This window comes from Arachis hypogaea, chromosome 1 (genome assembly GCF_003086295.3).
Source record: "Arachis hypogaea cultivar Tifrunner chromosome 1, arahy.Tifrunner.gnm2.J5K5, whole genome shotgun sequence".
NCBI lineage: Eukaryota > Viridiplantae > Streptophyta > Magnoliopsida > Fabales > Fabaceae > Arachis > Arachis hypogaea.
This window is the reverse complement of record NC_092036.1, coordinates 93,662,472-93,676,735: the sequence shown is the minus strand read 5'-3', so window position 1 is coordinate 93,676,735 and position 14,264 is coordinate 93,662,472. Positions and strand designations below refer to the sequence as shown.

Here is a 14,264-nt window from a genome sequence, read left to right as displayed (position 1 = left end):
TTACCACAAAACGCAAAGCTGTGGGAATCGGATCCAGTAATAAACTTAAGTGAAAACTTAGGTGTAGTCGACTTTATGTAAAATTGATACGTGAAAGCTGTTAGAAATTTAACTGATTTAACTAAATTTTCATCTAACGACTCTCAAATATCAACTTCACATGAAATCGACTTCACCTAAATTTTCAGCGTAAATTTATTATACCCCATTGGTTGGTTTCAGCATATACTACTGGATCTCCCACTTAATTGGTCTAAATGAAAAGTGATAATGATCCATTATTGCGCTCTTCCCAGCTCAAATATATATAAACCATTATATACTACTCGACAACCTAACTAAATATTTTTATTTTATTTCATCGATATGATTAACAATTTTGCCTGATCTTCGCTCTTTTCCCAATAATATAAGATAGAAATTTAAGTGCGGACGACTTTAAGTAAAAGTTGATAGTTGAGAGACATTAAATAATTTAACTGATTTGACTAAATTTTCATCTAATTATTTTCATCTATCAACTTAAGCCGACTTCCACCTGAATTTCCACGATAATATAAGAAACCAATCAGCAGCAAACAGATAAAAAAGCCGTGCGCAAAAGTATGTATGCTTTATACATTGCGTTTAATTAATTAGAATTCCACAATAATTAAGAAGCAAATAGATTTAATCCAAATCCAGTGCTGCAACATATATACATATTATTAATCTCTCGCTGTTGATGGAGAGATCCTAATTAATAATCTAATTATTAACCCATACATACATCTCATTATTAATCTAAATTATTAATTCATCTCTCATTATTACCATACATGAACGTGTTGCCTGTTCTTCAACGGGAACTCTCCGTCCCATAATCTAACAACGTTGCCGTTAATCGCCGTTAAATCCTGCCACGTGTACCAACCGTTCTGGTTCTCTCCAACTCTCAACTTCAACAACCGTTCCCAACTCTCCCACCACTCCGACTCGCAGCCGCCGTGCCACTCCGTTAATAACTCCTGGTGGCTCTCGCGTGCCACGTCATCATCGTCCTCGTAATACACGGTAAACTTCCCTTTTGTGGGTCCGTCAACGTCAACGTTGCCAAAAACAAGAGTCGGGACAGACGGCGGGTCATCACGATGATCATGAGGTGGGTGCTGAGGGACGGCGTGAAGGTCCGTGAGGTGAGGAGAGTTAGCGGAGACACGAATCTTCCAGAAGCTTAGAGCAGCGGTTATAACGGCAAGCCATGTCCATAAGTTGTTGATAGCAAAGTAATTCAAAGTTAGAGCTTCCAGATTACCAGAATCTTCCAACAGGCTCATCATCTTCAACACGGGACCTCCAAATGGAATCTTCTCTTAAGATGCTCACTTAGCTTTGGGATTCAATTATGCTACTTACTATATTTATAGACACAACAATAAGCTAAGAGTGTCATCATCTTTTCTATTTTATGTGTCCAACAAAATTAAACCTTAATTAAATAATATTAAACATTTGTGTTTAGTTTACCTTCCACGGATACACATATACATTTATAGTTCTTTTTTTTTCTTATTATTATCATTTATTTATTTATTTTTGGCAGCATTACGCATGCACTGCAAATTGTCATTAATTAATTCTTCACAGATGCATGTTTAATTACTGCTTCTAAGATAATTTGACCTTTCATTGTAACAACCATTATATTAATGATGGTAGAGATCAGAAATGCTCCAAGATGGTTAGAATTTATTATTTTTTGTTATTAACTAATTATTAATATTTAAAAATATTCGTCATTTTATAATTCAGTATTTATTGTGTATTATAAATTATAAATTGGTGTTAATTATCATTATTTTTTACTTATAATTGACATTTTTATTATTGACTTAAAAATTATCATTTTTATTTTAATGATCAAATAGTCATAACATGAATATCATTTATCAATTTTATGCTGGTAAAAAGCATCCATTTTTATATCTTAATACATAATATATGATAAATTTTATTTCATGTCTTATATTTTATATTCATAGAAATATTATACGAACAACACATGATAAGTTCTATTTCATATCTTATATTAAATATTCATAGAATTATTATGAACACACATATACATGATAAGTTCTATTTCATGTTTAACATTTTATGATCATAGAATTCTTATGTCTCTTAAACACTTACTGACTTGAACGTTAGAGTTTCTTTTGTAGGTGTCCGCTCTTTATTCTCTCTTTATCGATGTATAACTCATCTCAACGAAAAAATTTAAAGACATGCATTGGTAGATGAACTATACACCAGCCAAACTCAATAAAAACAAAAATTATAAGAAAAAATTTGAAGAGATGATTACCCTTAAATTTTTTAAGTAATATTAATTATCTATATGAAGAGATAATTATTTAGAAAAAACAAAATTTGAATTTCCAAAATTTCATATAAGTAATTAACAAGATAATCACTATATAAGTAACAATATTATCCTTAGGCTTTTTAAGTATATATATGGTTAGTGGGGTATGAGTGAGGACCACTACTGGACCGTCAAAGCACCGTCCATTATCTCTAACTCAGAACTCTCCTCCATTTAAACACATAGAATAATTCCGTCCAAAAATAAAGAACAAGTGATAGAATAATTGTTCTAACTTGCTCTGATAAAAAAAAAAAAAAAAATAGGATACACGGTTTGTCTTATTATGGCAACACATAGGAAGAGAAATTAAAAGGTTTTCAAATGGATATATGTTGAAGTATATATGAATAATGTTTTACTTTAAAAAAAAAAAACTTTATGCACTCAAGATCATGTATTAAGAAATAAAACACAATATTTAATCAACTTAATTAATTTAAGTGTATTAGTATTATGTATATATAATCTTTTGATAAATATAAAGGTAGTAAATATATAAATTTCAGATAGTTGTTCAATAATAATTTACTTATTGATTGTTAGACTATTTTGATAAGTCTTATATATTTGAAACAAAATAAACGGGTGATATTCATCAGTTACATTATAACTCGATATTTTTTTTTATTTGATTTTATTGGTCTCAAATTCTTAATTCTAATTTTATGATAGACGAATTTAAAGACGGTTATTATAGATTTTATAACCAAACCGTCATAATATCAATATTATTCATCAATTCTATATTTATAATAAGTATTTTTTATATTCCAACAAATAATATAGATAAATAATTTTGTGATTTTTATATGTCTTTAAATTATTTATTAATATTCTATATTTATAAAATTTTTATATTTTTAAATATTTATTGAGCATTAAAATATCTTTTTTAAATATCTATTTTTTATTTTTTTTCTAAAATATACCTCTCCGGCTCTCCCACTCCCAGTAAAGAAGAGACGAGCTCAATTTCCTTTAAAACGAAATAGACATATCTCGGACGATTATTTACACTAAAACGGATGATTTCTTTCTTTTAAAATTTTTATTAGGGGTGAATGCGGATCAAATATAGCTAAAATTTCGATCCGATCCGCACTAAAATTATCGAATCAGATCGGATTCTATATCCGCAGTTTTTTAACTTGGATCCGATTTGATCCGATCCGCACATTTGCGGATCGAATCGGATATCGGATATATCCGTAAAATACAAAAATATTTTAAAAAACTTATTTTTATTAAAAAATCCTATCAATAAAATTCATTTTTCTATTTTTTAAATATATTTACTCTTAAAATAATATTAAATATACATTTCTTAAATAATAAATTAAAATAATACAACATATAATAATTATTAATTAAAATAAAATATAAAAAAATATTTATTTATTTATTTTTATTTTTGTGGATACGCGGATATGCGAATCGGATATGCGAATATCTACACAAAATTCGCAATTCGATCCGATTAGTGTGCAGATATGATCTATCCGATTCGATAGTCTTGCGGATCGAATTCATATTCGCAATTTTCAGATCGAATTTGGATAAATAGTGCAGATATACAAATTAAACCCGATCTAGGAACACCCCTAATTTTTATCGTGTTCGTCAAAATATTTCGAATCTATTTTAATAATTGACCTGATATTAAATAAGAAGCACAAATTCAGGAGGTTTGTTGAAATGGTCCAGCATATGAAATTATGGACTTTATTTTGGCTATGGTTTATATATTACCAGAGGTCTCAATTTACTCCTAAACCCTTGCTCCAAATCACGTGTATGTCATCAAATAGTGGTTAATTCGGATATATGACTTCACAGTTTCACACTCTGCTTGTAGCTTAGTCATGTGGCTGCATTAATATATACATCAGAAAAGTTTAGAGGGACACATTTTTCTTTCCCTGTTATTAAATTTGCATGTAACACATGGTCATTTTTATATCTAATATAATAAATGTTTTAGTCTTCTGCTGCTAGAGTATATTCTTGGTTTCACATTGACCATTCAAAAGCTACAACAATCACCACACCATAAATAAAAGCTTTACAACAAGTGTGTACTCTCTATTGCAAGAGTATGAAACACAGGCTATAGCTAATTAGAGTTGACTAAGGTACAATTTTTCTTGGGTATTATTAGCCAATGGTGTTCTAATTGGGAAAGAAATAAACTCTACAATAGATCTTTTTCTTTTTAAGATAAATTTATTTTGAAATAACTTATTGGGTTTAATTATTATTTAAAATAAATAGATAGACCAAATTACAAGTAAGAAGTATAAGTTTATTAAAAATTAGCTATAATTTAAAGTATTTTTTATTCATAACTATATATTTAGGAGTTACGTTTTAAGTTTTTTTTTTTTTTTTGTCATGACCAACGTTTTAAGGGTTTTTTTGGACAGGAGCAGCTTTTTAAGTTAATAATACATAAATTAATTATGTTGGGCCGTTGGGCCTTTGCTATGTTCATTCTTCTGTTTTTATTTATTTATTTATTTGGTCTGAATTTCTTAGATTTTTTATAACTTGATTAATATTTAATGTCCAAACCAACACAAATTGACATAGAAGGATGAGAATCTATGTTTCTTAACTATTTCTCTAAGGTTTGATACTCAGTCATTAGGCCTGGTGCAAACCCAAAAAAAAAAATACAAATAACAAATTTTAAATACGTAATAAATTAGTTTTTGGCCTATTGAATTAAAAAGTATTATAAAAAGAAAAACCAACACAAATATTGAAAAATATATGTTTCAATTTCCTCTCCCCTTTTCTTATGGAATAATACAATCTTTGTATTTCATAGAGAATTCACTTTATTCATTTCAATAGTAGAAAGAAAAAAATGACAGATATATCGTGAAAAGATAATTAATTTACATCATATAATAAATAAGAATTTTTACAAAATTTAAAATATAAATAAATTGATTTAGCTAGAAATTAATTAAAAATATAGTTAATTAGAATTAATTAATTGAAAATAGGTATTGTTTATACCTGACTTAACATTAAGGCCTAGAATCAAATAAGATAAAAGGCCCAATTCGTAAATTGACCTTCCCACGCAATCGATCTTCTATTAAGAGATCGGATGACACAGGCTCCACCATAAGGAAGTCGGGAACGAGGGTTACCTGGCAGATAACACTTATTCAAATAAGTAACTGCCCCTAAAATCTCTCAACTCACTTCCAGGAGTCATATCTCAACTTCCCTAAGATAAAGGGACGTTATCATCCTTAAAAGGTAGAACTACTCCAACGGTGGTTATGGGTTCACTACTATAAATACACTGACACTCCTCAGATATCTCTAAGTTCTCATATTCTCCAAATTTACTTAGACCCTTGCTGACTTAGGCATCGGAATGTCTTTGCAGGTACCACCCTCCATTTACTCACACGCACACAAGTCGGATGGAGGCTCCCAGAACCTGGACAAAAAGCCCCTCTTTCAAACGATTGGGCCAACCTAACAAGTTCATCCCACTAATCTCTGATTACTCATTGTAACAGGTATGTTATAAAAAAACAAAAATAATCTTCTATTATTCTAATTTTTTAAATTTTAAAACTAAAAATACAAAGAATTGGTTTAAGTTAAGTTTATATTATAGTTGGCTTCCTAAATTTTTTCTAAATCAATAAATCCATAAAAAAACACAAGAATAATAAACAATATTATTTAAAATGCTCATAAGCTCCTACCAAAACATTTAAAAATGTTCATAAGTAATTTAAAGTAACCGGAAAAATAAGACCCATAAATAATAATAATAATAATAATAATAATAATAATAATAATAATAATAATAATAATAATAATAATAAACAATAACTGAAGTACAACAAAAAAGATAATAATAACTGAGCATATTTTTATTTTTTGTGCAATATAATTCATCCGACCTAATTTTCAGAAATAACTTTAATAAGTTTCTATTTTTAAGGTCAATCTACTGTGCGTGTGTAAGTATGTGAATCTGCATGCAGTCTGCGAAACCATTGTCAAATTAAATTGATGTTGCAGTCTTGCTGATGACTTGAATTTAAGTTGTTTTACCCTTTTTTTTGTCCAACTAACCATGTTGACACGGTTAGATGACTTATCAAATTTGATCTTTACTTCAAAAAAAAAACGTTAGAAGTTTGAATTCAATCTTGAGCACTGAAAAAAATATAATCTGGTGAATAGTAGAAAAGGATGAAGAAAAATTGCAAATTTTTGTTAAGAAAAGATGAAAACAAAATCCGAAAGAAATATAGTAATATCTGAATATGGCAAAAACATATATTCATTTGTTTTTATGTAAAGTTGTTAGTTGATAATCATTAGATAATTTAATATGTTTGACAAAATTGTTATTTAATAATTTTTTAACTAACAATTTTACATAAATATAATTGCATGTGAGTTCCACCTAAAAATATAGCAGTGATAAGAAATTAATTGTAGACAACAACTAACCACATCTCAGCTCCCCCTGCTATCTGCACAGTGAAATGTATAACATGCATGATGCATGCAAATTAAAATTTGTGTACGTATATGTATGTAGCAGTCAATATGAATAGCTGGTAGCATTCAAATGAAGTTATAACTCCATTATTTCTCTTCTACCATTGAAGTTATAACTCCATTATTCCATTCAGATCAGTTCATACTTCGCCCAGGATTGACGATACTGATGACATATACATATATAGTGTGACTCACAATATTCCAAGGAACACGTTTATTATTTGCCTTCACATCATGTAAACGAATTTTAGTAGATAATAAGCTACTAAATCAATTAGTCTCGAGAAATTCTAATTTGATGATTTCTGTGAAATCATAAATTTACATTTTAATGTTAACAGTATTACACTAATTAAAATGTCATATAACAAAAGGTAAATTATTATTGCTTCCATTATCTCTGATGAAGATAGATCAACAAGATAAATGGATTTGTATGTCTTAGCTTGCAATTTGTTAGATAATATTATTGGGCTCAATATTTATTTTTTAGAATATGACATTAATCACCTATATAAATGTATAACACTAACCTTCTTTGCAAAGATGTTTAGTTTAAGAAGTCAATTTATATGACTTAGCTTGAATAAAATAAGGACAAGGCATGATGAGTAATTTTATCGAATACATGCAAGAATAAAAAAATAGATTACTACTAGTAAATAACATATATATTTTAACTCTTCCATAATATAAACTTTAGGCTGATTTTTTTTGATATGATTTGGTGGTGTGAGTTATGCTGAGTTATGATCATTAGGGGTGAATTACACTGTTATGAAGGCATTGCTTTTAGAAATCTGGGGGGAAGAAATCGGATCGACTGATTTCAAGCAGAGAGAAGAAGGAACACAAATCGGACCCACCGATTTGTGTGAGGGAGAAGTTGAGGTTGCATGAAATCGGACCCACCGATTTTTGAGGGGCCAATTTTTTAAACCGAAGAGTGCAGTAATTGAACCCACCGATTTCTGGTGGCCAAAATTTTTTTAATCGGGGGTGCACTAATTGGACCCACCGATTTGTGAGTGCACGCGGTCGGTCCGTCCGATTTGCCTGTAAGTGCATACATAAACTGGAAAGAAATCACAGAAGCCACATATCTTCATCGCCGGTCTCAGCTGATGTTCTTCCTCTTCTCTCATTCTTCTCCTTCATTCTTGTAAAATAAATTTCTGTGAGCTTGAGAATAGTCAAGTATGTATACTGTTATGGATGATAAAGTTGTATTGAAGATTTATTGTTACGGGCATATTTTATTGCAAACATATGAGGGAGTTCAATTTGTGTGTGAAAATCCATTATATGTTGTTATTCTGTTCACGTTGTCATTTGAGGAATTGAAAGGTGTGATTTGTAAGAAGATAGATTCTCAAAGATCTAGAAGAGTATCGTGTATTTTGTACAGGTATCTTTTATCTGTGTTTGGTGGGTTTGTTCAATTTCAGACCACATACGTGACGGATGAAACGAGTATGCATGAAATGTTTTCAATGTATATGGAAAATCACCACCAAATGTCGTGCATCGAGTTATATATTGAGTTTGAGCAATCTGAAGCGAACCATAACATTGAATTGGAAGATTATAATAGCGAAAGCGAGGATGAATTTGAAAGTAACTATGAAATCGTTGGTCCAGGTGAAGACGAAGATGAAGCTGGCGACGCCATGAATGCAGATGTGGCGGAAGTTACAAATGCACTAGTAAACCCGCATCTGTTTCAGTGCCTTCTTTCATGCGATCGTTGGATTTGGAGGCTATGCACACACCGGAGTTTCCGCAATATATGAATGCAGGTGCGTAAAGCTAGGTTGCTATGTGAAACTCTGAAGTAGCAGATCAATAAGTCAGATGAGTAAAATATGTGATATGTGACTAGTCATTTGTGACCATAGCATTTGATTTTTTTATTAATTAATAGTTTTTTGTTATGAATTATATTTAGTTGTTCTTTACGTAGATAGAATAGCGAAAAAAAGACTATTATGATATTACATGGTAAAATGTGTTTATTAATTGAGTTGTAATAAATGATTTATTACTGAGTACATAATAAAGGATTTATTACTTTTGATGTATGCAGTGCTTCCTGTTGTGGCGGATGGTGAGTTCACAGTGGGGATGGAATTTAGTACAAGGGAGGCAGTAATCAAGGCAATGAAAGATTATACCATCCAAAGAGGTGTAGACTATCAGGCATATGAGTCGGAACCAACGAAATTCTATGCCAAATGTACAAAATATGGCAATGGTTGCGACTGGTTAATCAGGGTTACCAAAATGCAGAAGAAGTACTGTTGGGAGATAAGGAGGTACAATGGAAATCACACTTGTACTAGGTCTACTATTTCTCAAGACCATTCGAAGCTGGATTCCAAGACAGTTGCAGAAGCAATTAAGCTGTTGGTAGAGGTTGACCTGCCTATAAAGGTGAAATCAGTTATTGCTGAAGTCCAATCAAAGTTTAACTACACCATCAGTTATCGCAAGACTTGGTTAGTAAAGCAGCAGGCGGTGGAATCAATTTTCGGAGGTTGGGAAGCATCGTATGAAGCTTTTCCATATGGTTTGAGGCCATGTGTCACAAGGAGCCATCAGCAGTGGTTCACTTTGAAACAATGCCTGCTTACCAGGGGAATGATTTGGTTCCTGATATACGTGTACTACATAGAGTCTTCTGGAGTTATTACCCTTCTATAAAGGGCCTTCAGACACTGCAAGCCAGTGGTGCAGGTGGACGGGACTCATTTGTATGAAAAATACAAGGGTTGTTTATTGGTTGCAGTCTCACAAGATAGTAATAACAACATCGTGCCTATTGCATTTGCCACAGTGGAGGGAGAGACTTCTGATGCATGGTACTTTTTCCTGAGTAACTTGCGTCAACATGTGGTGACACGTGATGATGTGGGACTTATCTATGATCGACACAATTCTATTAGGTCAGCTATTGAACGAAGTAATGGGGCTTGGTCTCCTCCTATAACTTTCCATATGTTTTGTATCCGGCTTATTGAGTCCAACTTCTTGAGGAAGTTCAAGGCACCTTACTTGCAGAAACTTATCGTCAACATTGGTAAGTTTGAATACAATGAACTTTGAATTTATTGTAAGTACGATCGAATAGAATGGTGTTCATAGTTGACTGAATATTTTTCATAGGATACTCGAGGACAATTAGGGAGTACCAGATGCGCTATGAACGATTAAAGGAATGGGGTGAGACTTGATCAGATCCCTCGTGAGCAATATGCTTTGGCATTTGATGGTGGATACCGATGGGGTCATATGACTACCAATCTTGTGGAATGCATCAACTCCATCTTAAAGGGTGCACGCAATCTCTCGATCACTGCGCTTGTTAAGGCTACATTTTACCGACTGAATGAGTTGTTCACTAGGAAAAGAGCCGAGGCTGAACTCGAATTAATGCTGGACTTGTGTTCTCTGAGATGGTGACCACCAAGCTGCATGCAAATCAACCAGTCAGATGATTACACAACAATTAATTCACTTAACAAGCTACATACGGTACTTGTATTTTACAACATACATGTCCTTCTTTTAGATCATCCAACAACCTCCTATAGTGCGCAAGCGAATTATATCGGTAGGCATAGTTTTCACGGTCCGAGTTACGCCATCTGCCGTCGGACAATCCATTAGTTAACTTATCTTTTGGAAAACATAATACGATTTCTAGAATTTTTTTCAATGCATACTTTAATCGAAATTACCTGGTTGCAATTGGAAACACTCGGGGATTGCTGGGAATCGGCGCTAGAAATGGTAGCCGGATCCAAGCCCAAGTAAGCAACAATGTCAGTGGACCATCCATCTTCTTGCAGTCGACACTTGTTGCCCCACACAATGATCTATACAAGTGTGCCAAGCATGCCGAACCCCAACTAAACTGTATGATCCCACCGAAGTTACGGAGCAAAGGTAAAAATTTACAATGCATCGCTGCACCCGACTTATTTCCAAACAGAATTGTCCCAAATAACAATAGTATGTGACACTTTACATACATCTAAATGTGAACATCATCATTCAACACTATACGATCTTTTAAACCCCTAAACCACGTTAACTTTATAAAGCTCCCTCTACAGTCCTTCTTCCTCGGTGCAACTCCAAATTAGTGCAAGCTCTCAGCTTTCAATGCCTCAAAACTACTCATGGTCGGTCCTGTAACCGGAAGACCATTTGCCGACAGACCGAAAATTACCACCACATCCTCCAAGGTCACGGCACACTCACCAATCGAAAAATGAAATGTGTGAGTCTCGGGCCGCCATCTCTCAATCAGAGCATTAAGCATTGTTGACTGACATTGGATAACTCCAATCTGGGAAAATATAATAAAATCTAGTCTCGCGTAAGTGTGACTCAACAATTTGGTTGTATGGATCCGGCGGCTTTAAATGATCACACATCAACATCCGTGAACCCTACAATATCACATTTCCGTTATAAGGACCAGTATAATATAACTATATTATCAAAAACACAATTATCCTTACATGTCCATTATAACTAATTCCAGCATAATTGCATTTTAAACATACGTAGTAAATCTGTTATACAAAAATCCTTCAATCATATTTATTACCTTATAACAAAATTTATTATTATTATTATTATTATTATTATTATTATTATTATTATTATTATTATTATTATTATTATTATTATTATTATTATTATTATTATTATTATTCATAACACAGCATACTAATTTCCTAATCTAAATTTAGTTATTACTAATTTATTGTCCGAATTTTACTGAATTAAAATTCAATTATTAATGATCATAAATAAAATAATTTATTAAATTTTTATTATTAATCATAATAATTTATTAAACTCAATTACTAATACTAATAATAACAACAACAATATATCAATATCTACTCTAATCTAATATGTACAAATCTCATTCTCCTTCATCTTTCATTCATTCTTTATATTCATCACATTCATTAATTCTTTCATTTTATTTTAACCGATAAGCATAAAAAAAAACCCAATTCAATGGTAGAACTTACCATATCATACATCCATAATTAATTCCTATTTTAATTTCTATTTCTAACCACCTAACAATAAAATCATACATACATACATGATTAATCTCTACTTAGTGCCATTATAATATATATTGCTAATAAAATCTAATATTATCACTATTATTATTATTAAATCAGATTATTAAAAAATAAAAATTACATAATTTGGATGTCCAAGATAATTAACGATATGAAACTCTGGTTGATTTACTTCTTTAATTTTTGATCTTTTTGGCATTTTTTTTAAAATTTTTTTGAAGGATTGTTGTGGTCCAACAAGGGTGAAGAATGAGGAAAGTGGTGGGATTGAGAGCAAGAAGAAAGGGATACAAGAGTGAAAGAGATACTGCTGGAAGGGGAAAAACAATGGTCCTTGGGATAGAGAGTCACGAGCCAACACAGAAGCCAAGTGCATGCGTGACGCGTGGACAAGGGTACTCAAATCAGACCCACCAATTTATGCACCTTCCGCGTCGTGTAATCGGTCCGTTCGATTACCGTCCCCCTAATCGGTGCGTCCGATTTCTTCTACACCACTGTCACATCTCGGTGAAACACCATAAACTCCCATATCACTGTTATACTCCATCAACAGTTCCATATCAAAATTAAAAAACTCATAGACTTTACTCTCACATTTTCAAATAAAAAACAAAAATAAATATTACTTACATATAAAAAATTCAACTACTAAATCATTATATATTTGCACATAATTATATATGGTGTTTAATTATTTTTAATGTGCTTTTTTTTATTCTATATATTCTTTTTTTTTTAATTTTGAACAACATAGATAACTACCAATCAAATAAAAATACACTACACCTTAATTTAATGTTATTAATTAAATTTAAGATTAATTTATTTTTTTAACTCTATTAATTTATATTATTCATACATTATTTAAAAATATTGTTAATTACCTATATTTTTTAAAAAATATATAGCTAATTTCATAATAATTGGGCAATTAATATGTCCTAGGGACAAAATCACTCTTAATTATATGCATTTGTAAATGTAATTATTAAGGTATGGTGGAAGTTTCTTTAGCATTGCTAAAAGGAAAAATTTGTATCAGCACGTGATTATTAGTTTCCACCAAACTTCCTCATTAGCCGACTTGGTTGGTCTTGTCTCCACAGAGCTACCAATTCAGAACATATACTATTTATTATAGAAGCCACTCAAATTGAGATATTTAAAATGTTTTTTTAAGATAATTTTTTATAATTAAAATTTAATATATATAATCGATTAAACTGTTTTATTTTTATTAAAATTATATCAAACAAATTGATTTAGTCATAAAATTAATAAATCAAACTTTAAATAGACTAGATTAATATTTTTTTTATAAAAAATTAATGTAATAATTTTATTATAAAAATGATTAATATATATATATATATATATATATTAATTTTAAAAATTCTAATGCTAATTTTATGATGACACAAAGATAAGAAAAAGATTAAGATTTTTTATTTTCAAAATTTATATTATAATAATAATAAAAATATTTTGGTCATTTTTTATAATAGGAATATTGTAATAATTTTTTATAAAAAATTATTAATTTAGATCGATTTAAAATATAATTCATCGATTTTTTTGGTTAAAATCAATTTGTTTAATTTAATTTTGAGAAAAATAACATAATTTAATAAATTGTATATATTAAATTTTAATTATTAAAAGATATCTTTAAAAAAAAGTTTGAAGTGTCTTTATTTAGGTGACTTCTATTCATTATTATTCATTAATATGTTCATTCTATTCTTAGTTTAACGTAGTACAGTCACACTCACGATGGCGCTAATTAATTCCATTTCCATGGCTTCGTGTCTCAGTCACCATCAATTTGAAACGCACCACTCAATTATATGTTTGGATTATAAACTTTAAAGTATGTATGGATAGGTTTAGGTAGATTGTGCTATCTAAGAATTTTTTTCTACAAAGAAATCATGGATGGACAAAAAGTGGCGACAATCAGTGTTAGCCCTCAAATTCAAGCCATCATACTTTTACTCACCATACACTTTTTCATGCATGCAGCTAATTAATTAGTATAATCTCATTAAAAAGCACGTACGAAACTCAAATAACACATAATAATTATAATAAGGGGCAATATCTTTCATAAATTATTTCAGCAAACTAAACCAAGTCCGTAACATTATCACGGTGCATTAACAAACTCTTCTAAACTCGAAAAATTGGTAAAA

The 14,264-nt window shown here is 30.6% G+C and overlaps 2 protein-coding genes across 2 annotated transcripts; one reads left to right on the top strand and one right to left on the bottom strand.

Moving 5' to 3' along the window:
- Nucleotides 1–594: 594 nt before the first annotated feature.
- Nucleotides 595–1,507, bottom strand: LOC112696322 (uncharacterized). The gene has a single exon (XM_025749048.3). It carries the CDS (start codon nucleotides 1,317–1,319, stop codon nucleotides 810–812), a length of 510 nt encoding a protein of 169 aa, XP_025604833.1. The 5' UTR covers nucleotides 1,320–1,507; the 3' UTR covers nucleotides 595–809.
- A 7,237-nt stretch (nucleotides 1,508–8,744) lies between these two features.
- On the top strand, nucleotides 8,745–10,188 carry LOC112747474 (uncharacterized). Its single transcript, XM_025795541.1, has 5 exons — nucleotides 8,745–8,754; nucleotides 9,042–9,472; nucleotides 9,592–9,691; nucleotides 9,744–10,034; nucleotides 10,121–10,188. The coding sequence occupies exons 1-5, from the start codon at nucleotides 8,745–8,747 to the stop codon at nucleotides 10,186–10,188; spliced, it is 900 nt and encodes a 299-aa protein (XP_025651326.1).
- The last annotated feature ends 4,076 nt before the right edge of the window (nucleotides 10,189–14,264 follow it).